General features: G+C 38.6%; 1 protein-coding gene across 5 annotated transcripts in view; it reads left to right on the top strand.

Moving 5' to 3' along the window:
• Window positions 1-1,416: 1,416 nt before the first annotated feature.
• The window catches only part of Fndc3a (fibronectin type III domain containing 3A), a 118,339-nt gene continuing 92,105 nt past the window's right edge, over window positions 1,417-27,650 (top strand). Inside the window, exons 1-2 of one of the 5 annotated variants that reach the window (XM_070003177.1) lie at window positions 1,417-1,719; window positions 22,269-22,404. In XM_070003177.1, coding sequence (XP_069859278.1) covers window positions 22,306-22,404 — 99 coding nt within the window. In that variant the 5' untranslated portion in view covers window positions 1,417-1,719; window positions 22,269-22,305. The other 4 variants (XM_070003179.1, XM_070003178.1, XM_070003180.1 and 1 more) reach the window with 4 other exon arrangements.

The following is a 27,650-nucleotide window of genomic DNA, read 5'->3' as shown; positions in this document are numbered from 1 at the left end:
GACGGAATGAAAAGGAACCTCTCATTAGCTGATTGTCAGCACTTGGAACCATAGAAAGAAGAAAAAAAAGGGTAAAAAAAGTGAAGTAGAATGAGAAAGGAAGGATCAAAGTGCATTAAGGCAGACAAAGCGATAAGAAGTGATGGGTATTAGGAAAGGTGATGAGAACATTCCAAAGACAAAGCTCCCCAGAAGTAGGGATTTTGTATATAACCCAACAATCCTATGGGACTTTATGGTCAAGTTATCACACTGGATGATTCCAAATGACTTTCATTAACCATTATATTCTTTAAAAGAATAGAAAACTGGGTCTTCTAACTACTCAGGAGGCCAAGATCTGAGGATCATGGTTTGAAACCAGCTTGAACAGGACAGTCCAGGAGTCTCTTATCTCCAATTAACCATCAAAAAAGCCGGAATTAGAGGTGCCGCTCAAGTGGTAAAGCGACTGGGGCTGGAGAAAAAAAAAAAAAAGGCTCAGGGACAAGTGCCAGACCCTGAGTTCAAGCCCTAGAGATGGCACCGATCAATCAATCATAAAGAACACTTTCATGCATTTGAAAGTGATTTCTAACAAAAGTGTTAAGAAATACTGCCTTAGAAATAATACAATTAATATGCTGAAATCAAGCCAGGTGCGGAGTTTGGTTACAGCTGTCACCACTTTGTGAAAGGACAGTTCTTGGGGGGGATTCGGGGTCTCTTACTCCACTCCCCACGGCTTCCGAAGCCCCTGCTACCCCTCTTGCGTTATTGCAGCGCCCCGCACCGCCCCCCCCCCATTGCTTTACGTTTAAGGAATTCGCTGCTGTGATCACACTAGTCTTTGTGCTGTTGAATAATAATAATAATAATAACAATAATAATAACGAACTACAATAATACAATGGCTAAAAGGGGGGGAAAAACCCTAAGCGGTGCGTTTTCCATGGAAGTCAGTCTCCTGTTTCTCGCAGCCACGGAAGGGGACAGCCCACCTTACTCCTAGCCTTGGTGAAGTGTCTCTACCAAGCATCTGCCAACGCTAAGTTCGGGTGTTTTCGGGCAGGGGTCCACACGGTGCATCCCGGGAGGGGAGGGGCGCTAGCTTGAGAACTGAGCGAGAACCGAGCCCGAAGAAACGTCCATGAACTCCCGAACCCCGCTGGGCCGCTCCGGAGAGCCGGGAGCCGGGTAGGCCGGTGGTGCGACGCCCCCACTCCAGGCCCCTGGTGGGGGGGGGGTAAGCTAGGGCCCCGGAGGCCGAGCATTAGCGTGCAGTGGGGGCGCAGGGTTGTGGGGTAGTTTAAGGAGGGATGGGCGGGGGAAGGGGGAGGGCGCAGAGGAGACGAGGGACCCGGGTTCCCGACTGACCGGCCGGGGGCGCCGTCGGCGGGACTCGCGCAGCCGCATTGGGCGCGCCGACTCCGGGGCTCCTCCTCCCGGCTCCGTAGTAAGCATGGCGGCGGCGGTGTTCGTGGTCCCTCGGGTGAAAGAGAAAGCGGGAGCTGCGCGGAGAGGGAGCGAAGAGCGGGGCTGAGGCGGCGCCGTCACTACCCGGGGAGAGAAAAAACCCGACACCCCCGTCCCGCCGGGCTAGGCGGCCGCGGCGGCCCCGCCCCCAGAGCTGGCTCTCCGCAGCTGGAGGTAGAAGCCATCCGGAACCCGAGGGAGCGGCGCCTCCGGGGAGCCGCCGGCCTCCGTCCCCCACCCCTCCCGGAGCGGCGTGAGTCGGAGGTGAGAGCCGGGGCGCTCCCTCCGCCCGGGCCGGGTGAGGCGGGGGACGCCGACCCGTCGCGGCCCCGGCCCGCTGCGGAAACCGTTAGGTTTGAGGCACAGGCTGAGGGCCGGGGACGCCGCCGGCCGGGCTCAGCCCCGTCGAACTGGGGTGGGGTGGGGTGGGGGGGTCCTCGGCCGTCGTCACGTCCCGAAGTCGGGGTGCGGGGGGGTGGGGGACGGGAGAGAAAAGGTCGAGCGGGTCAGGACGGTAGCCGCCAGTGGCCGGGCACCTGCCGGGGGCTCGGGAGAGGCGCGGACGGGGGCGCCATCCTGCCCGCTGCGGCGGCGGCGACGGCGACGCGGGAGCGCAGCGGCCCTTGCCCTCCCTCCCTCCCTCCGCCTCTCTCCCCTCCAGCCCTCCCCCTGGGCCCCCGTTCCCCGCCCCCTCGGCGGCGGCGCCGGCGGCGGCCCGGAGCTCCGCGCGCGGCTCGGGAGGGCTGGGGGCGGCGCGCTGCCCGCGGGGCCCACGATCGCCGGGCGCCGTCGCCTGTGGCCGCCTGTCCGCCGGACTCGGCTCCCAGCTTGGCCTGTTCGGAGTCAGAGTTTTCCCGCTTCCCCGTTGTGGGTGGCGGAGGTGGGGGGGGGGGGGCGGTAAGTCTTCCTTCCGCCCGTGGCTGCTCGCCTGCTCGCCTGGCGGGTTCGCCGCCGCCCCAGGTGAGTGAACCACCTGTTGGGGTCGGGAGGTGGAACGGACTCCGGAGGCTGCCGTCCCTGCCCGGTTTAACAACCCGGACGTTTCAACTTTTGGCCCGGCTTTGGAAGGGTGTCCTGCGTGAGGTAAAAAAGAAAATGAGAGAGAGAGAAAAAAATCGACGTCAGATTGCAAGCACGGTGACCGCTGGAATCGTGTTTAATGGAAGCCTTGAGGGTGTGCGTGTGTGCGTGTGTGTGTGTGTGTGTGTGTGTGTGTGTGTCGCGGGGAGGCGTCTGTAATTCTGGCCTGGGGGTAGTAGGGACCGTGAATTTAGAGATTGGCTTGCGATCAGGTTTTGATGCAAGGCCCTTTGGACACCGTTGTGTCCGACCACCTATCTGCTAAGAATGGCACGATCTCCGTTTTTCCATTAAACCGTGTGTGATCATCCTGCGTCCACTCGGCGAGCCACATAAATTGTTTGGCTTCTTACTCGGGTCGGTGTCCTTTAGTTCTCGAAACCCAAGTTTGTGTGTTTCCCCGAATTACGAGAAAGAAATAAGATTTGAACTCTTTCTATAATATGTCTTTCCTCCGCGCCTCCCAGCACTTGCACCAAACATATGCCACTCAAGAGTTGGAACCATATGTTAGGCAGAAACAAATTGAATTTTGTGGCTCTGATCTTGTGTCTGGATAAATATTTAGTTTTTGTGTATTTGCTAAATCAGTCATTCTTGCCATCTTGTAAGTTTTGTTTCAATCATCCAAAAATATTCAAGAGAAGTCAGTCCCTCTGCCTTCTTAATATTTTTTGTTCGAATTAATTTTCCTCAAGTAGTGAGATAAAGTATCATTGACAGACGGTGATCCTAACAGGAAAGCAGAGAAAAAGAAATTTTTTAACCTTTTTTTTAAAGTAAAATATAACACGATTTTTTTTTTTTTTTAGCATTTTAGTTTTGTAATTCTTGCCACCAGTAGTAACAACCATTTGTGGTAATAAGTGAGGATGACTTGATAGGAGCAAAAAAAAAAAAACCTAAAGATTTTTATATTAAATTTTGTATTAAAAATTACTAGCACCATCACATAAAAATTTACAGTATTTTCTACTTTCCTTTCATAGAATATCTCTCATTTTCACTGTGTAGATTATGTGGAAAATTTTTATCTCAGGCCAGCTACCTTTCACCACCTGTATGCTTTTAGATTAACTCCCTCTTTTTCCATTATATCAGAATCCTCCAAAGCATTGAATATTCAGGAAAAAGAAACTCCTGACTAACACACCTTAGTGAAACATATTTGTAATTTACTTCTCTCAAATTAGTGATAGGCTTTGGAGAAAACATTCTTTGGTATCATCTGTGTCATCACTTCCTATCTTCTTGTGAGTAATTGAGGGCTGATTTGTCTTATCACTCATTTAATGATTCCTTTTTGCTTGTCAAATTCAACAATGTAATTTTAGGAATATTTTATTACTACTTAAAATGTCTCCCTCTTCCCTGACCAGCCAGGTATAGTTAAAGGCTGAGAGATTCTGTAAGACCAAGGTAGGGAGGAATGCATAATTAATATTCTCATGTGGTTTTGTAGATGAAAAGCATTCTATATATACATTTTAAAACATGCTTGAGAAATGTTTATGCTTTTGAAATAATGGTTGTATTTTTTTGATGTTCATAAATTCAAGTCTTGTTGCACCTTTTCTTCCTATAGTTTTTTAAATACAATTTGATGTTGTAACCAAGGCAGGCTTTTTAAAAAAAATTCTTTATACATGTTTTCCATGAAAATGAGTCTAGATTGTATTTTTTGAGGTTGATATAAGGATGTGCTCCTGATTTCTAAATTATTAGCCAGTTAATTAAAATCTAAGTGATTACTGTTTTTTTGTTGTTGTTGTTTAGCATTCTCTAAAATAAGTACTCTTCCTGTAAGTTCATGGTATTGTAAACTAGAGTACTATATATATATAATCTATTCCATGGAGCCTTTTGTACTGTAATTTATCACATTAGAACAAGAAATGTGGCCTTTGTGTTTATCAATGTCTAGAGCCTCTGGTTAAAAGGAAATTAATAGCCAATAATGTTGAAAAGAAAATTTTGTTTTCATGTATTGTAAGCTGCTATCATTCTCTTAACACCTTTATTTGAAAGTATTATTCAGTGGTCTGTTTTTACTTCTTGATTTTTAACCTTCCCTCCTTCTGTTGTGGTGGTGTCTTTAAAATATACTTCTAAGTTTACAGTGTTGCCTGTGGTTTTCCATCAAGCCCCTTTATGGGCTTCCTCTTTTGATGTTTTCAATCAAGTATCAATTACTCTGGTCCTTTCAAATAGATGAATGTGATTGGAAGATGGCGTTTTCTCAGAGGATGATGAGATATTTTCATAGTGGTGGTACAAAATGTACTGTATTCCTTCAAGTATTTTACACATTAGTTGAGGTTACTAACCTACATGGGAGATCACTAACAAAATATATAAGATAGTATAATTAAAGTGTGTGACACAGTGACAGCTCTTAACAGCTTTGGCATTACTTGTAGTAAGTCAAACTTGAAATTAAGGGAGGATTTATGTATCAAAGGGAAACTCATTCCAAAATAGCTTGAGAAGCAGAATTGGAAGCAATAGCAAGGAGATCAGCTTGAGAGCATCAGAGGACAAAGATTTAGAAGGAAGAAAGGTCACGAGATAAACGTAAGTCCTAGGATATGGGGGAAAAAAGAACAGAAGGGAAGATTAGAGAAGAACCGAACAGTTTGGCTCTATCATTAGGAACTCATCACTGAGAAAAATATGTATTTCCTTTGATATATTAATAGCTTAAGCTTTATGTATAATGAGTAGTTTGCATGTGTTTGTTTTTATAATTTAGATCAAGGGTCAGCAGACTTTCTGTAGAGTGCTAGATAATACATACTCTATAATCTGTTAGATATCCTTGTTTGTTTTCTTGGTGTTTTTTGTTTTAAATAAAATTTGCACAACCTCCAAACCCATGGGAAGGCCTGTTCCCCTCTCTGGCAATAAACAATCTTAGTCTGTTTAAAAGAAAAAAAAATTTTAATGTGCAAAACATTCTTAGCTCAAGGACCAAACAAAACCAAGCTGTCTTTTTGCTCAATTTGACCATCCAGCCTAGTTTGCTGGACTAATAATTGGCTAGTTGATTGTCTGTGTGCCATATACTGCAAATATCTTCTATCATTTTGTCTGAATGGTTGTTTGATGTTTTATGACTGTCATTTATGGATTTTTCCTTACGATTTGTGAAAGTAAAGGAAATACGCTAAAATAAGGACTACTTGTTATTTCATGGCCAAACTTCAAGTACCAGCTTGAACTAGGAAGTGAAAGAAGAAAAGGCTGGACCTAGCCTTACAACGGTGGAAATGGTTACACTGGCTGGAATTTGTATAAGGTTAAGTATATCAACTGGATGCTCTGGCTTAAAAAAATGACAGCTGACATTTTAGAAACCAGGCTTAGGATTCATGCTGTTGGCCTGTGAGTGACAGCAGGTGAGCAGGAACCTAATGTTTAAAAGTAATGTTTGATGAATTAGTCAAAGAGCCTACAGAAATTCTGCAGTAACTTCATGAAGAAACACTGTGTTGTGAAACAATCTATTAATTAATATTTACGATATAGTACCACCAAGAAAGGGTTATACTGTGGAGATCAAGGCAAGGAAGAAAGACTTGAAATCCCTTTTAAAGCATTTCCATTAAAATTATTTTAAGATAAGTTGTGGTGATTTAAAGGATAAATCCTGGTAATTTTGAAATATCTCTTTGAAGTTTCTGAGTTTACAGATACATATTCCTAAGACAATGCTATTTCTCTCAGCCTACTGTGTGTCTTGCAGCATTACCTCTGGTGAGCAGTGGTGCCTGGGGTTATAGTTGAGTGAGTCAGTTGACTAAGATTACTCTTTGTGGTATCAGAGATCAAATGTAGCATGAGAGCCTTTTTTGATTCAGCAGCATTAGTAGGGTTGGTATTAGGTGTTGTAGAAAGTAAAGGTGTGTAAGATGGCTACCTGGATAGAACAAGTGGTCTTTCCTGTTAAAAACATTGAAGCCAAACAGACAAAACTAAATATAAGCTGATTTTTATACTTTAATTGCCACCATTTGCCATCTTTTGGGTGTGCATCTACTGTCTGAAGTTGTAAGATACAATAAACCTTTTCACTAAGTTTTAGCCCTTCATAAATTGCTGCCTAATACAATTTTTTATTTTAAATTTATACTTTAAGAATTTATTCACTACTTTCCCTGCCCCACTCTTCCTAAATTTCTATTGATGCTGGAAAGAGTGTTACCATTCCAGCTGTTTTTCCTCTCCCAGGTAAGAGATAAAGCCTTGGATGGTGACTCAGCTCTTAATTTTTCTTCTCCCTTCAGCCTTAGTTTTCTGATCCTTAAAATAGAAAAATCTGTCCTGTTTTCCTTACAAATATTGTGAGAACACAAAGAGATGTTGGAAATCAGGAAAACATTAAAGTACCATATAAGTGCTTACATTAGTTAAAACTATGTATTGGTCACAGTACAGATTTTTTTTAAAAAGACTGAAATATTGAGTTTAAATTTTATCCTCCAGAATAATGTAGACATAGTATGTCTCCTGTAAACATTTAGTTTATTCAAAAGGTTTTGTTGTTGTTGTTGTTTTTGGTCAGTCATGGGGCCTGAACTCTGGGCCTGGGCACTGTCCGTCAGCTCTTCAGTTCAAGGCTAGCACTCTACTACTTGAGCCATAGCGCCACTTCCGGCTTTTTCTGCTTATGTGGTGCTAAGGATCAAACCCAGGGCCTCATGCATGCAAGGCAAGCAGTCTATCACTGAGCCACCTTCCTAGCTCCTACTCAAAAGTTTTAACTGCTTTATTTGGCAAAGAAATTGCAAATAAAAGCTTTCTTCCATTCTAAATCATCTTTTAATCCAGTCCATATCCAGTTTGCCTCTCTCCTTTTATGCAAAGAGGTATTAGACTATTCTGTACTTCAGTTATTTATCCAAATTGGACTAAAAAATGTTCAAAAAAAGTGAACTTCTTTCAGGTGAAAGTTTTTCTGTATCTGTAGTAATTAGGGCCCATTTGTTGAGATATCATTGGATTTTAGAGTCTATACTTGACTATTTAAAAAATTTTTACATAAACCTGTCACATATATGATGGTAGTCTTTACTTGTTATTGACTTACTTCCTTACTTGTTGAGGTCTCTTTTGTGCAAGTTGCTAGAAATATATACTTTATAATAAGCTTTGATATGAAAGTTATGTACGTGTGACACATAAAATAGGTGTGGTGGCACAGACCTGTCATCACAGTTACACAGGAGTTTATAGTTAGATAATAGCTCAGGCTGCTTCCTCTCTTAAAAAAGGCCCAGGCCAGGCTGGGAAGGTGGCTCAGTGGTAGAGTGTTGGCCTCACATGCATGAAGTCCTGAGTTCGATTCCTCAGCACCACATAAGCAGAAAAAAAGCCAGAAGTAGCACTGTGGCTCAAATGGTAGGGCGCTAGCCTCGAGCTGAAATGCTGAGAGACAGTGCCCATGCCCAGAGTTCAGGCACCATGACCCAAAAAAAAAAAAAAAAAAAAAAAAGCCCAATACCACTCTGCTTTCAAAAGAAAGGAATTTTGAAGAAAAAAAAACTATTTTGTTTTACTGAATGTTAAAATCCATGTAAAAATATATTTGAACAAAGTGCTTTTAAAAGTTAAATGATTTCTTCATCTTCCACTTCTCAGTGAGGGATTACTTTAATTGATTTATGTACATATCTTCTTCAATAAACTTATAACCACATAACTTGGAATGGGGAAAAAAATCTTCCATTTCCCTGGGGCTTCTCAACAGATGTTTTATAAGCACATTTTAATGCACTTAAAGCTTTTCTTTAAAAAGTAATTATAGGTTGAGCATACCTAATCCAAAAATACAAAATACTCTAAAATCTGAAACTTTCTAAGTGCCATTATGACACCACAAGTGGAAAATTCCACACTCGATATCATATGATGGGTTGCAGTCAGAATGCAGGTGCACTAAAATTATAGTGCAAATTACCTTCAAGCCAGACATATAAGATGTTTTTGAAACATAAGTGAATTTCCTGTTTACATTTTTGTGTGTGCTGGTACTTCAGCTTGAACTCATGGTCTTGAACACTCACTTGGTCACAGCTGGTGCTCTACCTCTTAAGCCATACTTCCACTTCCTGAATTTCATGTTTAGACTTGGGTCCATTTCCAAAATAACTAATCATATTACTACCTGCATATATTCCAAAATCTGAAATAGAAGCACTTCTAGCTTTTTTAGTTTGTAATTTCATTATGTTTAAATTTTCTAGATTAAAAAAAATTGTTTAGAAATGGTTAGGATGAACTGTTTCTGTTAGGTCAGATCAGTGTTACTTAAATACCATCATATGCTAACCATTTAAAAGAATGTTTTAGTCAGCTATAGGTCAGGGCACTGTTCCTGACTTGTTTTGCTCAAGGCTAGCAGTCTACCACTTTGAGGCACAATACCACTTCTGGCTTTCTGGTGGTTAGTTGCAGATAAATATCTCATGGACTTTCCCTGAATGAGCTGGCTTTGAACTGTGATCCTCATATTTCAGCTTCCAGAGTAGCTGCATTACAGGTGTAAGCCACCAGCGCCCAGCTTTTGCACATTACTTCAAAAACTTGAATTTATTCAAATCATTCCTCAGTTTTAGAAGTTAAAAATCTGTTGTATTGATCGCATTCTCTTCTGTCTTTGAGTCTCCACACTCTACTGCCATCCTGTTACTGTATAATTTCCCACACTTCAGAACTTTGGCGAGTATGGTAAGAGCATGTATTTTCTGTTAGGCAGAGACATAAATTTATTTGTTGACTTTTTTTGTTGTTGGCTGTTAATAAACATGTCACTCAGCTTCAGTGAGCCTTGGATTTCTCATTTTACAGTAGAGTTATGCTTGTACCTATCTCTTAGAATAGGCATATTGCAAAGATTAAAAGATAGAGCCCATTTTATATGGCATATAAAATGCTTGTCATAGTATGTCTATATCTAGAACTCAGACATGTCTTAATTATCATCCAGCTATTTTCATTATTATTTTCATTATTCATTTGTCATTTATTGAAAACTTAACATGTCTTAGATTCTATGAACATGAATGTCATAATTTCTTTATGAATTTACAGACTAGGATGAGAGATGAATTCATATAAATAAACACATACAGTAATTAAAAGTAAATAAAATGCTTCTCTTTTTTAACTTGTGTGACTCCTTCCTGTCTTTTAATACTGAATTGCTGTATGTTTTCATAATACCTGTAGAATGCCTTTGTGCATGCCGTATGGTAACATATATAGAAAGAGATGGGATAAATGTGTTTATCTTGACTTTTGGACTCTGAACTCCTTGAGTTTGAACAGTACTATTGTACTGTTCTTAAGCTCAGCTATAGGAACACAAACCATGTGTGATCGTGTTCTAATTAAACTTTCCTTACTAAGCAGCAGACTAAATTTTGATGCCTTAGTCAAAGTTTGCTGATCCTTGCAAGGCTACATTCTTGTAGCCTTGGCAACAGCAGTGTTTATGATGAATATGATTTAGAATATGGTATTCTAAACTGTTTTACATAAATCTGTTTATATTAGTTATTTTTAATAACTAAGATATATAGTAATACTGTGAATTTTAAAATGAGAAAACTGAAGTACAGATTAATTGAATAATATACCTAAGATCCTACAAATAGTTAATGAAATACCTGGGATTTGAAGACAAGCATTCTAGTTCTACAGTCTAGGCTTCTAATTTTCATCCTATTTGTAATACCTTGAATCCCAGGAGTATGATTCAGTCATCAGAAACACATTAATGCTATTTACTGTATTCATAATTTGTAGGGAAACTATCTCTTTTATGTTAAGTAATCATTTTCTAAAATTTAATTCTCATTCCCCATAAGTTGTATTTAACAAGGAACAACCTCATAAAGATTTTCTACCAGAAACATGTATCAAATATAAACACTTCAATTTTAAACACTTCAGTTAAAAGATACTAACATAGGCTAAGCGCTTGTAGTCCACACCTGTATTCCTAGCTACTCAAGAGGTTAAGATCGGAGGATTGTGGGTTGAAGCCAGTCCCCACAGAAAAGTCCATGAAACTCTTATCTCCAATAAACTTCTCAGAAAGAGCTATAAGTAGCACTGTGGCTCAAGTGATAGAGTGCTAGCATTGAGCAAAAGACACACAAAAAGATACTAACATAATATTGGTCCAGAAGTGAATACATCAAGAAACAAAGAAGAATAACCTCTACATAATGGAGGAGTAAATTGCCCTTGTTATTTATAGTTTATATGATTGCTTACCTAAAAATTACAAGATAAGGGGTGGAGTTATAGTTCAGTTGTAGAGCATTTGCCTAGCATGCCTGAGACTCTGGGTTCAGTCTCCAGTAGCACACATACAAAAGAATGGAGGACAGAGAAAAATAATTATAAGAATAAGCATCCTTGCCTTATTCCTAATCATAGTGGGAAAGCATCTGGTTTCTTAGATTTTTTTGGGGGGGGGGTCTGGTCGTGGGGCCTGAACTCTGGGCCTGGGCACTGTCACTCAGCTCTTCAGCTCAAGGCTAGTGCTCTACCACTTGAGCCACAGTGCCACTTCTGGCTTTTTTCTTTTTGCTTATGTGGTGCTGAGGAATCGAACCCAGGGCCTCAGGCATGCAAGGCAAGCGCTCTACCACTGTGCCACCTTCTCAGCCCAGCATCTGGTTTCTTAGAAATTTCTCATTGGTAAACTTAAAAAACTACATGAAAGGTTCAGTAAATGGCAACCTATAAAATAAACTTACTAGCTTTCTTATTTGCCAGAAGTAACCACCTGTGAAATACATTGAGAAAAAGTAGTACAAACTATGTGTAGTGGTGCAAGCCTGTAATCCTAGCACTCAGGATACATAGGCAGGAGGATCATGAGGTTGGCACCAACCTGGCTACATAGTAAGTTTCAGTCCAGACTGGTCTATACAGTGAGACACTGTTTCAAAAAAGAAAAGCGATTGGGGCTGGGAAGGTGGCTCAGTGGTAGAGCGCTTGCCTTGTATGCGTGAGGCCCTGGTTTCGAATCTGCAGCACCACATAAGCAAAAAGAAAAAAGCCGGAAGTGGCCCTGTGGATCAAGTGGTAGAGTGCTAACCTTGAGCTGAAGAGCTGAGGGACAGCGCCCAGGCCCAGAGTTCAGGCCCCACGACCAGACCCCCAAAGAAAAGAAAAAAAGAAAAAAAAAGCAATGTAAGTTATAAGATACTTTAAGAATTGTGAAATGTGCAATAGCTATGTGAAGAAAACTACAGGTCTGGATGGCTTGATGAACATTGTCTTTCTGAATGTGACAAGTTAATCTAAGTTGTCAATTTTCTACCAAATTAGTTTTCATTGTAAAGTCAATGTAACTGTAATCAGAAGTTCAATAAAGTTTTAAGATTGGAATTTGCCAAACTGAGGGTTTATGTGTTGAAATGGGAAATGCAAGAACAGCCAACATATTTCAAAAGAAATATAATGAAGAGGAACTAACCTACCAAAAACCAAACATTATAAAGTTTCAGTTATGAAAGTATTTTGATGTAGGGATAAGTATGTAGATCAAAGAAATAAAATCAGGAGAGGATTCATGGATAATTATAAATTATTGAGTAAGGGAATAACTAGTTTTTAAATAGTATAGAAAAATGGCCAATTATTTGAGGTAAAACTAATAGATACTCACATTGTGCCACTTTCAAATCTGAATTCCAGATTAACTAAATGTGTGTGTATGTGTGTGTAAATTACAATTTTTAAAGTTAAGAAAATTTTGAGGTAAAGGCCTTTGCAAGTGATATATTAATTTAGGAGCTATTTAAAGAGAGCAAATAAATTAATATTTAAACTATACAAGATTTGCCTTCCAATCACAATTTTAAAAATACACCTTAGTGGAAAATGGGAAAGAACACAGGAAGTAAATTTAAAAAGTAAAGATGTAGATATCCTGTAACATCCTGAAGAAAAATTCATCCGCACCAATAATCTGAGAAGTTTAAATGAAAACATCAATGAAATATGTCTTTAAAAAATCAGAACTAAGATAGTTTGGAAACTTTAATAATAATGTCAAACTGGAAAGTAGGCACTTAATAGTAAACCAAATATAAGTAGCTTCATCTTTTTAGCTGAAAGTTTGGCAATACTTGGCAATTTTAAATGTGCACATTTCTGAAGGTTATTGAAAATTTTAATATTACATGATATGTCCTGGAGAGGAAGAAATGTATGAAGCAAAAATAGAATTAATCAGTATTCATCATTAGAATAAATTATAGTATGTCCTTAACAGCAGAACATAAAGTCCCATCATAAACTGAAGTTTAGATATACTTTTTAGGAAAATCTTCATATATTTCACATGAAAAAACAGTGAACAATTTATGTGATTTTTTTTCATTATGTTACAACTACTCCCTGAAAACTTCATAACAGGTAAGTGCAGAGAAAAATTAGAAAGGATACACAGCACAGTTGTTAACTGTAGAAATGCAGCTTATAGCCGGGCGCTGGTGGCTCACGCCTGTAATCCTAGCTACTCAGGAGGCTGAGATCTGAGGATCGCGGTTCAAAGCCAGCCCGGGCAGGAGAGACTGTGAGACTCCTATCTCCAATAAACCACAAGAAAACCGGAAGTGGCGCTGTAGCTCAAGTGGTAGAGCGCTCGCCTTGAGCTGAAGAGCTGAGGGACAGCGCCCAGGCCCAGAGTTCAAGTCCCACTACCGACCAAAAAAAAAAAAAAGAAATGCAGCTTAGATGTGAGGCCAAAAAAAAAAAAAATTAAAGGTAGGTACTTTCTAATATAAGCAATAACAAGCTTTTGTTTTGTTTTTGTTTGTTTGTTTGTTTGTTTTTGGGTCCGGTCGTGGGGCCTGAACTCTGGGCCTGGGTGCTGTCCCTCAGCTCTTCAGCTCAAGGCAAGCGCTCTACCACTGAGCCACCTTCCCAGCCCCCAAAACAATCTTTGTGATGTAACAAATATGGTAACAAAACATGAGAGTTTAGTTTAACAATTATAATCATTACTTGTTAGGATCATAAAGTATAGCTAGTCAGCTTTGGTATGTGTCTACTTTTCTTGTGTAATTTTTAGTAGCACCTCTTTTCCCTTGCTTCCAAATGGTGACTTAAAGTGCTTTTAGAAATAACAAATTCCCACCAGCCACTGGTGGCGTACACTTGTAATTCTAGCTACTCAAGAGACAGAGATCTGAAGATCTTGGCTCAAAGCTAGCTTGGGCAGGAAAAGTCCATGTGACTCTTTTCTCTAGTTAACTTCCAAAAAAAGCCAGAAGTGGAGCTGTGGCTCAAGTGATAGAGCACTTGATCACAAATGCTCAGGGGCAGAATAGTTAGCCAATCTCATGCAGGGCCAGAGAGAGTAGAAAGCCTCATCATCCACCAGGCATTTGGTTGACTTTGGAGAACCTATTTTTTGGGCTTGGTGAGAAATTAGCCACACAATAAAAAAAATCTCTGAACCTGCCTAAGCAAGACCCCCAAGGGATCAAACTAGTCACGTAATTATATCTCAGAACAAAGCTCAATACTGGCGGAAACACAAAAGTACCCTCAGCCAACAAAGTACAGTTAACGATATCTAGCATTTAGTCATAGCTACTAAGTCTTCAAAGAAAGCAGGAAAATACAAACCATAGTTAGAAAAATCAATCACTTGAAGCTGGTCAAAGATAACAAAGATGATGAAACAGTTATGACTCTTAGCCTAAGAGAATGATTGAACATGATAAAGATGTCTTCTAGATTAGAATTACAGTGTCAGAGACAGTATATACTGGATAAAATTAATGTTTAGACATTGCCAGAGAAAAGAAGCCAACCAAAAGGAAAGAAGATAAAAAGCAAAAAGATAAACTGAAAAAGTTCTCATGAAAATGACGACACAAATTTTTTCAAATAAGATAAAAACTATTATTCAAAAACACAATAAAGATGAGTAAAACTTCATGAAGAACATCATAATTAAGTCCCTTGAAGTAACAAAAAGAGAAAGTAAGATTTAAAAGCAACCAAATCAAAACAACCAAGGTAAGAATGGCAATCAGATTTCTCATCAGAAACAATGTAATTTCAAGATAGTGGAGCAGTATTTTAAAATATTAAGAAAAAAACCTGACATCCTAATACTCAGTGAAACTATCTTTTAAAAACAAAGGCAAAATGAAGACTTGAGACATACAAAAGCTGAAAGGATTTGTCATCTTCATTTCTCTTTTAAAAAGACATTAGGGGCTGGGAAGGTGGCTCAATGATAAGAGTGCTTGTCTTGAATGTACGAGGCCCTGGATTTGATTCCTCAGCACCACATAAGCAGAAAAAAAAAAGCCGCAAGTGGTGCTGTGGCTCAAGTGGTAGAGTGCTAGCCTTGAGCTGAAGAGCTAAGGAACAGAGCCCAGGCCCAGAGTTCAGGCCTCACAACCAACAACCAAAAAAGACATTAAACCTGTACCTTACATAAATAAAAGTACCAGGTATGGTAACTACATGGGTAAATATATCAGATATTCTCTTTTAGATGTTTTAAAGACAATTGATGGTTTAACATAAAAATCACAATAATTGTGGGGTTCGTAACATGTAAAAGTAAAATTTATAACTATGAAAAAAGTCCAATGGTAGAAGTTGCAGGTTTTTATTGTGAGGTTCTAGTACTTACACCTGAAATTGTATAACCCAACTTGGAAAGAAGACTAATAACTAAAAGATATAAACACTAAAGGGCCCACTCGTGTCACAACACAGAATTATATAATATGGTATAATTCCAAACAAAGCAAATAAAGGGAAAGGGATGAAGAATACATAGAACAGATATCAAACTAGTAGACACAACTCTAGGCACAGCATTACTAGTCACATTAATTATAAATGGTTTAAACACTACAATTAAAAGGCAGAGATTATTAGACTAGATTTTTAAACACTAGGACCCAAGTCTCATATCTATAAGAAATCCAGTTTAAGTATAAAGATGCATGTAAGTTAAGAACAGGAAGATGGAATGGTTATACAATCTGAAACAGCTTGGAATCACTGTATTAGATCAGAACTTAGATTACAGATCAAAGAACATTAGGAATAAAGGGCTACTTAATAATGAGTTAATTCATTAAGTGAACATAATCCTAAATTTTTATGCATTTAATAAAAGATCTTCAAAATGCATGATACAAGAAATAATAGGTATGCCATTGCACTGGCAGATGTGTGTGTGTGTGTGTGTGTGTGTGTGTGTGTGTGCATGCTGAACCTGGGGCTTGAACGCAGAGCCTAGAGCGTGTGTGTGTGTGTGTGTGTGTGTGTGTGTGTGTGTGTGTGTGTGTGTGTGTGTGTGTGTGTGTGTGTGTGTGTGTGTGTGCATGCTGAACCTGGGGCTTGAACGCAGAGCCTAGAGTGTGTGTGTGTGTGTGTGTGTGTGTGTGTGTGTGTGTGTGTGTGTGTGTGTGTGTGTGTGTGTGTGTGTGTGTGTGTGTGTGTGTGTGTGTGTGTGTGTGTGTGTGCATGCTGAACCTGGGGCTTGAACGCAGAGCCTAGAGCCTGTCCCTGAGCTTTTTTTTTTTTTTTTGGCTGAGGACTAACAATCAACCATTTGAGATAAGTTCCACTTACAGCTTTTTTGGTACTTAACTGGAGGTAAGAGTCTGTCAGCCTTTCCTGACCCAGCTGGCTTTGAACCTTGATTCTCAGATCTCAGCATTCTGAGCAGCTAGGATTACAGGAATGAGCTACCAACACCCAGCTTGTAGTGATGGTCTTAATACTATTTTTTTCCTCCCCCTAATGAATAGAATAAGGTAGATAAACTGTAAAGCTCAAACTATAAAATGCCTTGACATCATAATGGAAAATTTTTATGCCTTAGCTGAGGCAAGATTTCTTAGAACTCCTGAAGCCTTATGCATAAATGAACTGATAAATAGAAAATTTTATAAGCATTTGCTCTTCAAAAGACATCAGGAGTAGAATGCAAAAAACAAATAGCAAGACTAGTAGAAAATGTTTTAAAATCACCTTTATCTGCAAAAGGCCAATTATGCAGGAGGTATAAAAACCTATCAAAACCAATATTAAGAAATAACCTAGCAATAAAATGGGTAAGAACTAAGCGTTATTTAACAAAAAAACAATATGATAAAAGAAACTATACCAGTAAGCCCAAAAAACACATTCAGTGTTAGTCATGGAAATATAAAGGCTGAGATTGTAAAGGGAACACTGTGGTAATAGTTTCACAGGTGTACCTGTGTGTCAAAATATTGTGCACTTGAAGCATACACAATCTGAGGTATGTCAGTTACACTTTTTTTAAGTGGCATATCTGGGCATGGGTGGCTCACACTTGTAATCCTAGCTACCCAGGATTATAAGATCTGAGGGTTGCTGTTACAAGCCAGCCCACACAGAGAAGTCCCTGAGACTCTTATCTTTAGTTAGCCAACAAAAGGCCAGAATGGAAGTGTGGTCAAAGTGATAGAATGCCAGCCTTGAGCAAAACAAGCCAAGTGAGATTTCAAGGTTCTGAATACTAGGCACCAAAACAAAACACACAAATTCAGTGGCACATGCACCTGTTCTCAGTACTCAGAAAGCTGAAGCAAGAGGATATGGAGCTTGAGCGCCCTCCCCCCCCCCACCCCCCATACACAGTAAGATTCTGTCTCAAAGCAATCAAAAAAGAAAAAGGAGAGTAGTAGGTACTGGTAAATACTTGATACATGTTTATTTTTGTTTTTTTGGGGGGGGGTCCAGTCGTGGGGCCTGAACTCTGGGCCTGAGCACTGTCCCTCCGCTCTTCAGCTCAAGGCTAGCGCTCTACCACTTGAGCCACAGTGCCACTTCTAGCTTTTTTTCTTTTTGCTTATGTGGTGCTAAGGAATCGAACCCAGGGCCTCAGGCATGGCATGCAAGGCAAGCGCTCTACCACTGAGCCACCTTCCCAGCCCGATACATGTTTATTTAGTACATTAACTCGTTTCTCTGCCTTTTCCCAAAAACATCCTATTTAAATAAGAGACTAAAGTATATTCCTCTCACATAGATTCGGAATGGGAGTGTTTAGCCTTGGCTTGTCCCATTATATTTTGTAACCTAGTTTCACAGATTCAGAGCTAGAAAGGAAATAAATCAGGATGAATCATAACAGTCTCACCCACATCTAATGTAGATGATAATATAGATGAGATTTAGGACTTTAGAATTGATGCTAGCACAAATTAAGACTTAGGGGGTTATTGGATTGAAGTGAAATTGGCATTCACATCGGTGGGTAGGGCAGCAGTGGAGTATTGTGGATCGAATGTGTATTCCCTAGATTCATTTGTTGGAGTCCTAATCCTCAATGTGATATTATTAGGAGGAAGGACTTTGGGAAGAGAATGAGGTCATGATGTAACTAATGTTCTTCGAAGAGATAACAAGGGTTCCTCTCTTCCTCAGAAGAGAATAAAGTATAGTATTTATACAGCCTGAAAGTCAGGAAGAGAGCCTTCACAGAGAAACAAATCTGCCATTGTCTTGCTCTTGCACCTATCGCTCCAGAACTGTAAGAAATTAATGTCTGTTTACTACCTACTATGTAGTAGTTTATTAGACTCGCCTGAACTAAAAGACAGTTTGCAAATGTTTTATCTTATCCTAAGGCCTACCTTTTCATTCACATGATGTGTCTTCTTACGTATCAGAATTTCTAAGTTCGATGTAATCTCATTTGTCTAGCTTTTGTTTTTTTTGCAGTCATATCCAAATCATTACCAATGCCAGTATCATGAAGCTGTTTCACTATGTTTTCTTCTAAGAGTTTTATGGACTTTTTTCTTATATTTAAATCTTAACTCATTTTGAATGATTTTTTTACATGTAGTAGTAAGAGGCCAGCTTTATTCTTTTGCATGTGAATATCCAGTACACTGTTGAAGAGACTATTCCCATTGAGTGATCTTGGCATTCTTGTCAAAAATCATTTTACTGTATATGTGAGAGTTTATTTCTGAGTCCTGTAATCCATTGTCTCTTTGTCTTTATGACAGTACACATCGTTTTAATTACTGTGGCTTTTTAATATGCTTCAAAATTAGAAAATGTGAGTTCAGAATTTCTGGTTTTGTTTTCAAAATGGTTTGGACTATTTGAGGTATCATATAAATTTTAGGATGAATTTTTCTACTTTTGTGAAAAATGCTATTGGTATTTTTATTGGGATGTGTTGAACCTGTAGATAACTTTGAGGCCTACAGACATCTTTAAATTATGAAATATTTCAATAAATTAACATGGAATGTTTCTCCATAATTTGTATTTTTTTCTTCAACAATGTCTTGTGCTGTTTTAAATTGAATCTTTTCTATTTCTTTTTTAGATTGCTCATTGTTAGTGTATAGCAACATAACTTTACTAATTAATGCTAACAATGCTAACACTTTCTATGGAATCCTTAAAGTTTCTACATATAATACCGGAAAGGGAAATAATTTTACCTCTTCCAATTAGATAACTTTTATTTCTTTTCCTTGTCCAGTACTCTGAAACTTCCATTGCTATATTCAATACTGGTGGCAAAAAATGAGCACTCTTATCCTGATCTTAGGGAAAAATCTTCCAATCTTTCATAGTTATATATGGTATTTCTTGTGGAGTTTTCCATATGTAGCATCTTTCTTGCTGAGATAGAGTCTATGTTGTTCAGGTTTTGTTTGTTTTTTAATCACGAAAAAGTGTCAAATTTTCCAATACTTTTTATCAATTGAGATGATCATATGCTCATTTTAAGTTTTAAACTTTATTTTACTGAAGTATAATATATTCAGAAAAGAGCATACTCAGCAGAGGCCATTTAGTAATTCAGTCAAGAATATATGTAAAAGTCTCCTATGTCAAGACAACATTACCAGCACCCCTGAAACAATCTTTATACCTTCCTCCTGTCCCTATTCTTCCTTCCTTCTCAAAGGCAACCACTGTCTTGTTTTATCTGTTTTTGAATTTTATATAAATAAAGCTCTGTAGTATGTATTCTTCTGTATGTTTTCACTCATATTGTATTGGTGGATTTATTCATATTCCAGAACCACTAATTCATTGAGTAAAACAGTTGATTGTGAAGGGGTATGTAGATTGTATATGCTTTTGAACTATGAACAAATTCTGCTATGAACTTGTTCCTGCGCTTGTTTTTTTTCTATTGTTTTTAAGATTACACACACACACACATACACACACACACTAGGAGTCTCATAGCTGGATCTCAATTCAACTAGTTGGTAGAGTGTGCCTTGTTCAACTTTGGTAGAGATTATTAAACTTTTCTAAAATCATTTTATTAGTTTTCATTCCCACTCTATATGAAATTGTTAATTCTAAAGCTCATTACCATTTGTTATTATGTCTTTTTTCATTTTTATTACTCTTAATTGGTACCTAATAGGTATGCTTTTTAATTTTTTTTACCTATTAATTAGTGGATTTGGTAATCTTTTCATATGTGTATTAGCCTCTTGAATTTCTACCTTAGTGAAGAACTATTCAAGTTTCTTGTCTTTTTTTTTTTTTTTTGTCAGTCGTGGGACTTGAACTCTGGGCCTAGGCGCTATCCCTCAGCTCTTCAGCCCAAGGTGAGCGCTCTACCACTTGAGCCACTCCACTACTTCCGGTGGTAAATTGGAGATAAGAGTCTATGGGCTTTTCCTGCCTGAGCTGGCTTTGAACCCTCGATCCTCAGATCTCACCTCCTGAGTAGCTAGGATTACAGGTGTGAGCCACCCACTGGTGCCCAGCTCATTTTTGTTTTTTAAAGTCAATTTGTAGGGCTGGGATGTAGCTCAGTGACAGAGCACTTACCTAGCAAGTGCAATGTCCTGGGTTCAGTCCTCAGTACCCCCAAAAAAGACCAAAAAAAAAGACAATTAAAAAAGTAAATTTATACTTGATATGTATTCTGAATTTATACTCTTTGTTAGTTACATGTTACAAATATCTTTAGTGAGGGGCTTACATTTTTTTAAGACTTCCTTTTTTTTGGTCGGCTGTGGGGCTTGAACAATGGTCCTGGGCACTGTCCTTCAGCTCTTCATCTTAAGGTGAGCACTCTACCTCTTGAGCCATAGTACCACTGCTGGTTTTCTGGTAGTTTATTGGAGATAAGAGTCTCCCTGACTTTCCTGCCTGGGCTGGCTTTGAACCATGATCCTCAGATCTCAGCCTCCTGTGTAGCTAGGATTATAGGTGTGAGCTATGGTTGCCCTGCTAAAGACATTTTTAAAGTGTACTTTTTTGTGTGTGTGGTACTAGAGTGCTTAAGCTCAGGGTCTTTCTCTCTCACTTGGCTTTCTTGCTCATGGCTGGTGCTATACACTTGCCTTCAATTCAGCTTTTTGCTAGTTATTTAGAGATACTGTCTCTTGGACTTTTCTGCCCAAATTGGAGAAGTGATTTTTCTGAGTAGCTAGGATTACAAGTTTGGGCTGATGATATCTGGCTAACATATACTTTTAATTTTAAGGAAGTCCAATATACTCTTTTCCTTTTTGATTTGAAAAATGTTTTATACTCTATTTGAGAAATCTTTTTTTCCCTGTTTTATGGCTATAAAGGTATTTCTATGTTAATCTTTTAGGAATTCTTATCTTTAATATTCAGATCTTTAATCTCTCTTAGATCTTAAAATACATTGTTTAATATGACACTCTGGAAACTAGAATTTGGTTGTTTTCCCGGTAGTAGTCTATAATATTGAGGGAGGGAGGGAGGGAGACAAATTGCTTACCATGTCTCTCTTTAATACTGAATTAACATCCTGTTTCTTCTTATATATTACCTTATGTACCATACAAGAAGGAAAATGATACATTGACTCCTGACTTAAAATTCTTTGTATATTTCACAGTGAGAAATCATTTGACAAAATTTAAAGTACTTGGCAATTGTAGTAGTCTTTGAAAGATAAGTATAGATTATGCTGATTCTTTATGGTTCACATTGTATAGAATAATGTTAATATATCCTATTAATAGTAACATAGTATGCAGTCTGATAATTGCATCTACAGTTAACGATTTCTAACTCTGCATTATCATTACTGAAAATATTTTGTTTGTTGTAGTTATAATAAACCAGATGAGCCAGTAATGTAAGAGCTTAAAACTTAAAACTTGTAGGTTCTTATCCTAATCCTGAGCAAGTTTTCTACTATTTTGATGTCTAAAAAGTAAGTTATAAATCATAATTCTTATTGAGTAATGTTTCAAGGCAAGTGCTTCAAGATGATGCAGAAGCAAGGGCTTCACAATTATCTGCCAAAGAAAAAAGTTACTGATACAATTTTATCATTAAATAAGTATATTTAGTGTCTACTCTAGTGTATAGATTGAATAGTGGTGATTAAAGATATCTAGAGATTTAATATGAATATAAGTAGGTGCTTCTGATATCAGTATTACTTGAATCTTTAAGAAATATTTCCTTAAATGAAAAAAAGTAGTACACAAAGTATTGTTGTTTTCTTTTGTTAAGACTGTCTCTTTATCATTGTCCCAGAATAAATGTAGTCATCACCTGATTTATGAAACAGTAGTTCCCTTGTACAATACTTTAATAATAATACAAATTAAACTTGAAAAACTTTATGTTAAAGAATGAGATAGATATTGAATATACTGTATTTTAACATACTTTCAAAATACACACACAAATGACTACATATTTTTGTTTTGCAGAGTTGAAGGGTTATCTGGTATTTATGTCTTATTGATAATGGCAGAACATCCACCGCTACTGGATACAACTCAGATTTTAAGTAGTGATATTTCTCTTCTGTCTGCCCCTATTGTAAGTGCAGATGGAACACAACAGGTAAGGAAATTGAAATGTTGATTTTCTATGTCTAGCAAATGTCTATCTTTCATAAGAATGAAAATTTTAGCATTTAATTAAACTTCACAATAATGGGTTCCTGATAATCAGCAAAAACTCCAGTTCATTTTGAATTCCAGTTCAGAATGATTTTTGATGTTAAGACAAAATAATGAGACTGCTTTGAATTTGTTTCTAAAGTGCCTCCCTAGTTCATAGTCAACTTCTTTGTGTGTATTTTGTCACCATTAAAGTTGTTCTTGTTTTCTTTTAAATTAACAATGTAGTGCTTCTTTGTGTGTATTTTGTCACCATTAAAGTTGTTCTTGTTTTCTTTTAAATTAACAATGTAGTGCTCCTCAAATGTTTTTAAACCAAGTTTAGCCCTGTGCCTTAATGATCATTATAAATAATTTCTTTGGGTCATGAAATTATGACAATTATGCAATTAAATGGCTACCTACATTGTAAAATAATAAAATGTTATCTTCTTTTTTTCTGCATCTCATACCAGCCTCTCACTCCAAATACACAATTCCTGCAAGGCTGATATGGTTTTGTTTTCCCAGCGCAGGGCTTTCAAAGTTAAGTTCTGTGGGTATACTCACTAAGTTTCTCTTAATCCTGAAAGGATAGGAATAATAATGAGTGTTTGTAAGTGGCTACAGTATGGTAGGCAGTGTTCTTAATTCTCACAACTATCTTATGGTTGCTATTTTAATGTGGTGACTGAGAAAACAAAGACTAAATGATAATTTGGAGGAAAAGAACAGCTTTATACTTTTTGTGTTACAGACATTTTACTGAGAAGTTTATGATCTCACTTAATTCTTTCAACAATCCCATGCAAGAAGTGTACCTGTCCTTAATTTGCAAATGAAACAAAATGAGTTTCAGTAGGCTGCATAATTTGATCAAGATCACTCTAAGCTCTACTCCTAAGTATTACTCAAGTCTCTTCTTTGGAAAAACAAAAAAGAATCATACCTTACTTGTTACACTACAAATTTAATATCTCTAATGTATAATTAAAAGTAGATAAGGACCTATTCTTTGCTATTGAAAAGTAATTGGCTTGGTCTCTAGGTTTTTCTGCTTTGAATAAAAAGGGTTATGACACAAAAAGGGTTATGTCCTGGTTTTACCTTTAGCATGTACGCATATATCTTTTAGCAGCAACTTTATTTCACTAGCTTGATTTCTATGGTCAAATTTAATTGTGAGGATTTTTTTATGCTACAAAAATATCATAGATGTGGCAGGTATTTATTAACTTTTTGTGATTTCTGAGACTTAGACTGATGGGTGTTATCATTTGTTGCTTCAGATCAGTCACTAGTCTCAAATAGTTGATAATACTGCATAAATAATACATTAAGTAGTTAAATAATATATTAAGTAGTTAATTATATAATACATTGCCATAGTGTCTATAGTTTTATATTCTGCTAAGGGGACAACACAATACCAGCCTGAACCATGAACCACCACCACAGTGCTTAAGGCTTGTTTTGCTTCTTCTTCCCCAAAGAACGTTCTGTTGGTAAAATGTTTTTGAACTCTTCTGGACACCATAGCTATCATGCAGATGGATGTAGAATAAGGATCTGGAAATAAAAACCTACTAGAATAAGATGTAAAGATAAGGTTGAACCCTGAGGTCCAGAGGATAGGGTTTTTGGTAGGATTTTTTTAAAAGGGGAGAAGAGAAAAGAGTGAAAAAATCTAGTGACATAGCTTAAATCTAGCACTTATCTAGAGGTCCTGAGTTCTAGCCCTAATAAAGGGATTGACAGAGGAAGAAAATGCACAAGTTTCACGAGGTGGAGAGAAGCCTTGAATTCTAACTACCACAGAAAGACCTACAGATGAGTGGAAAGTACCTAAACTGGTGGAAATACTTGGATTCAGGTGTCCTAAGTTATTACATATCTAGTACATTTACTTCTTTTTAAAAAGGAAGTAAAAGCTTGGCACCAGTGGCTCAAATTTGTAATTCTAGCTACTTTGTAGGCAGAGATCTGATCATAATGCAAAGCCAGCCTCCATAGGAAGGTTTAGCATCCTTATCTCCAATTAACCTACAAAAAGCTGGAAGTGGAGCTGTTGGCTGGAATGGTAGAGCACTATCTTTGAGCAAAAATGCTCAGGGACAGTGTCCAGGCTTATGAATTTAAGCCCTAGGGACAGGCACAAAAGAAAGAAAAGAAAGAGAGAGGGGGGTGGAGGGAGAAGGAAGGAAGGAAGGAAGGAAGGAAGGAGCGAGAGAGATCTTTTTAGAGTAGCTGTAATTCTAAGGGCTAAATAAACCTGATAGAGCTCTGTGTAAATGTTTGCTAGATCTGAATTGTATACAGTTTATAGATACTGTGAGAACCTGGTGGGGAAGGGGGTCGTGAAGTCCGGCCCCACGCTGACATAACCACCACGCACTCCAGGCTGCTGGGGGCGGGGGGCAATCAAAGGGTAGCTTAGCGGGCAGGTCACTGGGTATAGAAAGGAGGGAATCCCAGGGAGGAGAGGGGGGGAGAGAAACACTGCAAGAGATAATCGGCTCCCGGAGTGGAGCAGTACCTGGAGTCGGCCTGGGGAAAGCTGCACCCGCCTGAGGGGAGACCAGAGCTGGCCGTGAGGTCCAGGCCTGTGTGTGGGGAGACCCAGGTTGGAAGAGAGGCCTGGGAAAGGCTGGTCCGGCCTGAGGGAAAGCCCGGGCCTGCAGAGAGGCCTGGGGAAGCCCGCGCAGGCTTGAGGGAGACCCAGGCCGGAAGAGAGGCCCAGACCAGCAGATAGACCTAGGGACACCCACACAGGGCTGGCAGGCCTGCCGATAGGCCTTTGTGCAGACTGGAGAGGCCTGAGGAGGCCTGTGCAGGGCTGAGAGATCTACAGAGGGGCCGGTAGAGAAGCAGAGAGGCCAGCAGAGAAACAAGAGAGGCCGGCAGAGACGTGGAGAGACAGCGAAGCCAGTGGAGATTGGAAGGCCCATGGAGGGTGGAGAAGCCTCCACAGAGAGTTGGACAGGCCTGTGGAGACCGGTGAGGCCCGCGGAGAGTGAGAGAGACCAGTGGAGATCAGAGAGAGCTGCAGAGTCAGAAAAGCCTACAGAGTCCAAGACGCCCATGGAGAGCAGAGAGGCCTGTAGGAAGGAGGAAAAAGCCAAAAACTTGCTCCCTTGGAGGTTGCAATTACTCCTAGTTCGGAGGTAACCCAGGACAGGGTTGTAGACCAACTAATACAACTCCTTTGTCACCTTTAAAGTGCCTTTATGCTGGGTTTTCTCGCTTATCAGGGTATTGCAATATGCTAGTGAGGAATTATTTATAGTGAGCAGTGGATTAGAAAACTAGGAAGATAGATTTTTTTTAATGATATAAAGATGCATCTTAGAGAGTGGATGAGTAACTGGTAGAATACGAAGCTAGCTAATGATTGGCAATAAACTATAACCTATCTTAAGAACTCATTGGTATGCCAAATTAAAGTGTGCCTGTGGACAAATGACATAAGTATCTCCAGTAAAAAAGCAAACTAAAACTCAATTCCAGATACATGAATGATGTTAAAAATTAAGAGTAACAGATTATCTCTTCTCTTCACTTTCTTGGGAGTTTTCTACTCAATCGGATGATTTCCTTTCTATCTCCTGGGATCAAATTGGTTTTCTTATGGTTGGCTATAATTATGTATTGCTTCACCAATATTTTATCTTTTTAAACACTATACATATTTGCTACAATAACATTGTACATTTGGTGGGTCTTTTAGCTCTTGAAACATCACTGCTAGTACTGTTTCTAGTGAAGCAATTACACACATTTCTCATTCCTTTTGACTAGCAAGCAGCTGAATTTTTTTTGGTATTTATGGAATCCCACTCCCTACTCTTTTATTAATGGACATTTTTACAAGCAGCTTAAGGCTTATAAGAAAAATTGAGCAGACAGTACAGAGTTCTTACATATGATCTCTCCTACAGTTTCCCCTAGAAGTGTATTAGCACTTGGCGATAGAATCATATGCACGAACATTGGTGTTTTATAGTTCTTTGGGGTTTTGTTATATTTGTTCTTTGCATTTTGCCTCTGTGTGCACGTGCACACCCGTGCACTACTATTGTCAGCACATGCTAATGCTACCAGAGTTTGAACTCAGGGCTTTACACTCTCATTTGGCTTTTCTACTCATATCTGGTGCTCTTATCAGTTGAGACATGCCTGATAATGTATAATGTCCTATGTCACCATTCTAGTATGATACAGAATTGTTTTATTACCTTAAGAATCCCATTTTTTTTTACCAATTTATCCCTTCTTTGCTTACCCTGAACCTCCAACAATCATTGATCCTTTTATTCTCTTATAATCTTATGTTTTCCAGAATGTCAGTTGAATTCAAACAGCCTTTTCAAACTTACTTCTCTAGAAGGAAGACAGTTGGTCTAGACAGTTTCTCTTAATGGGTTAATGCCTGATTTTTATTTTTGAAACTAGTGAATAATACTCCCATTGTATAGATATCCTAGCAAATTAATCCATTAATCTAGTAATCTATTATCTATAATCTATCACTCTATTAAAGACTACTTTAGGATTTCCAATTTGGGACATTTATACATAAAGCCTGCAATAAACACTCAAGTGAGGACTACTAGATGTACATAAGTTTCACATTTGGAGAATGATTGTTGGATCATAATGTAAAACTTAACTTTGTAAGAAACCAAACTATCTGCCAAAGAAGCTATACCATTTTGTATTCTTAGTCATATGTTTGATTTGATTTTATATTCCTTTCTGGTAGAGGAAGTAAAACATATAAAAGTGATTATGATGCCCTGATAGATTTACAGATTAGATCAGCTTTAGAAAATATGAACTTCATCAAGAAACAAAGGACAGCCACCCATTTTGTCATATCATTGCTAAGTGACTCCCATGTTCTAGACCATATATATGATAGATACATGCACGAAACAGAGGGAAGCCAGGAGGAGGAACAGAATAAGTGGGAACAGCCCACATTAAGCAAAAGGTAAGAAATGTAAACATCACCTGATGTGGAAAAAATAGCTTGTATTGTCAAAGCTCATAGAATTCATAAACTGTATAGACCACGATAATGACAATTTGCCTTGTGAAAATTAAAATGTGTTTGTGACAAAAAAAAAAAAGAAATATGAACTTCACCACAAGTGGAATGCCCAGCTTTATTTGTTTGCCACCATCAAAAGTTCAGATACTTTGGTT

Source organism: Dipodomys merriami, unplaced genomic scaffold (genome assembly GCF_024711535.1).
Source record: "Dipodomys merriami isolate MVZ:Mamm:240054 unplaced genomic scaffold, mDipMer1.0.p SCAF_6, whole genome shotgun sequence".
NCBI classification, from domain to species: Eukaryota; Metazoa; Chordata; class Mammalia; order Rodentia; family Heteromyidae; genus Dipodomys; species Dipodomys merriami.
Note: the sequence above shows the minus strand (reverse complement) of the source record. Positions and strands in the feature narration are given on the sequence as shown.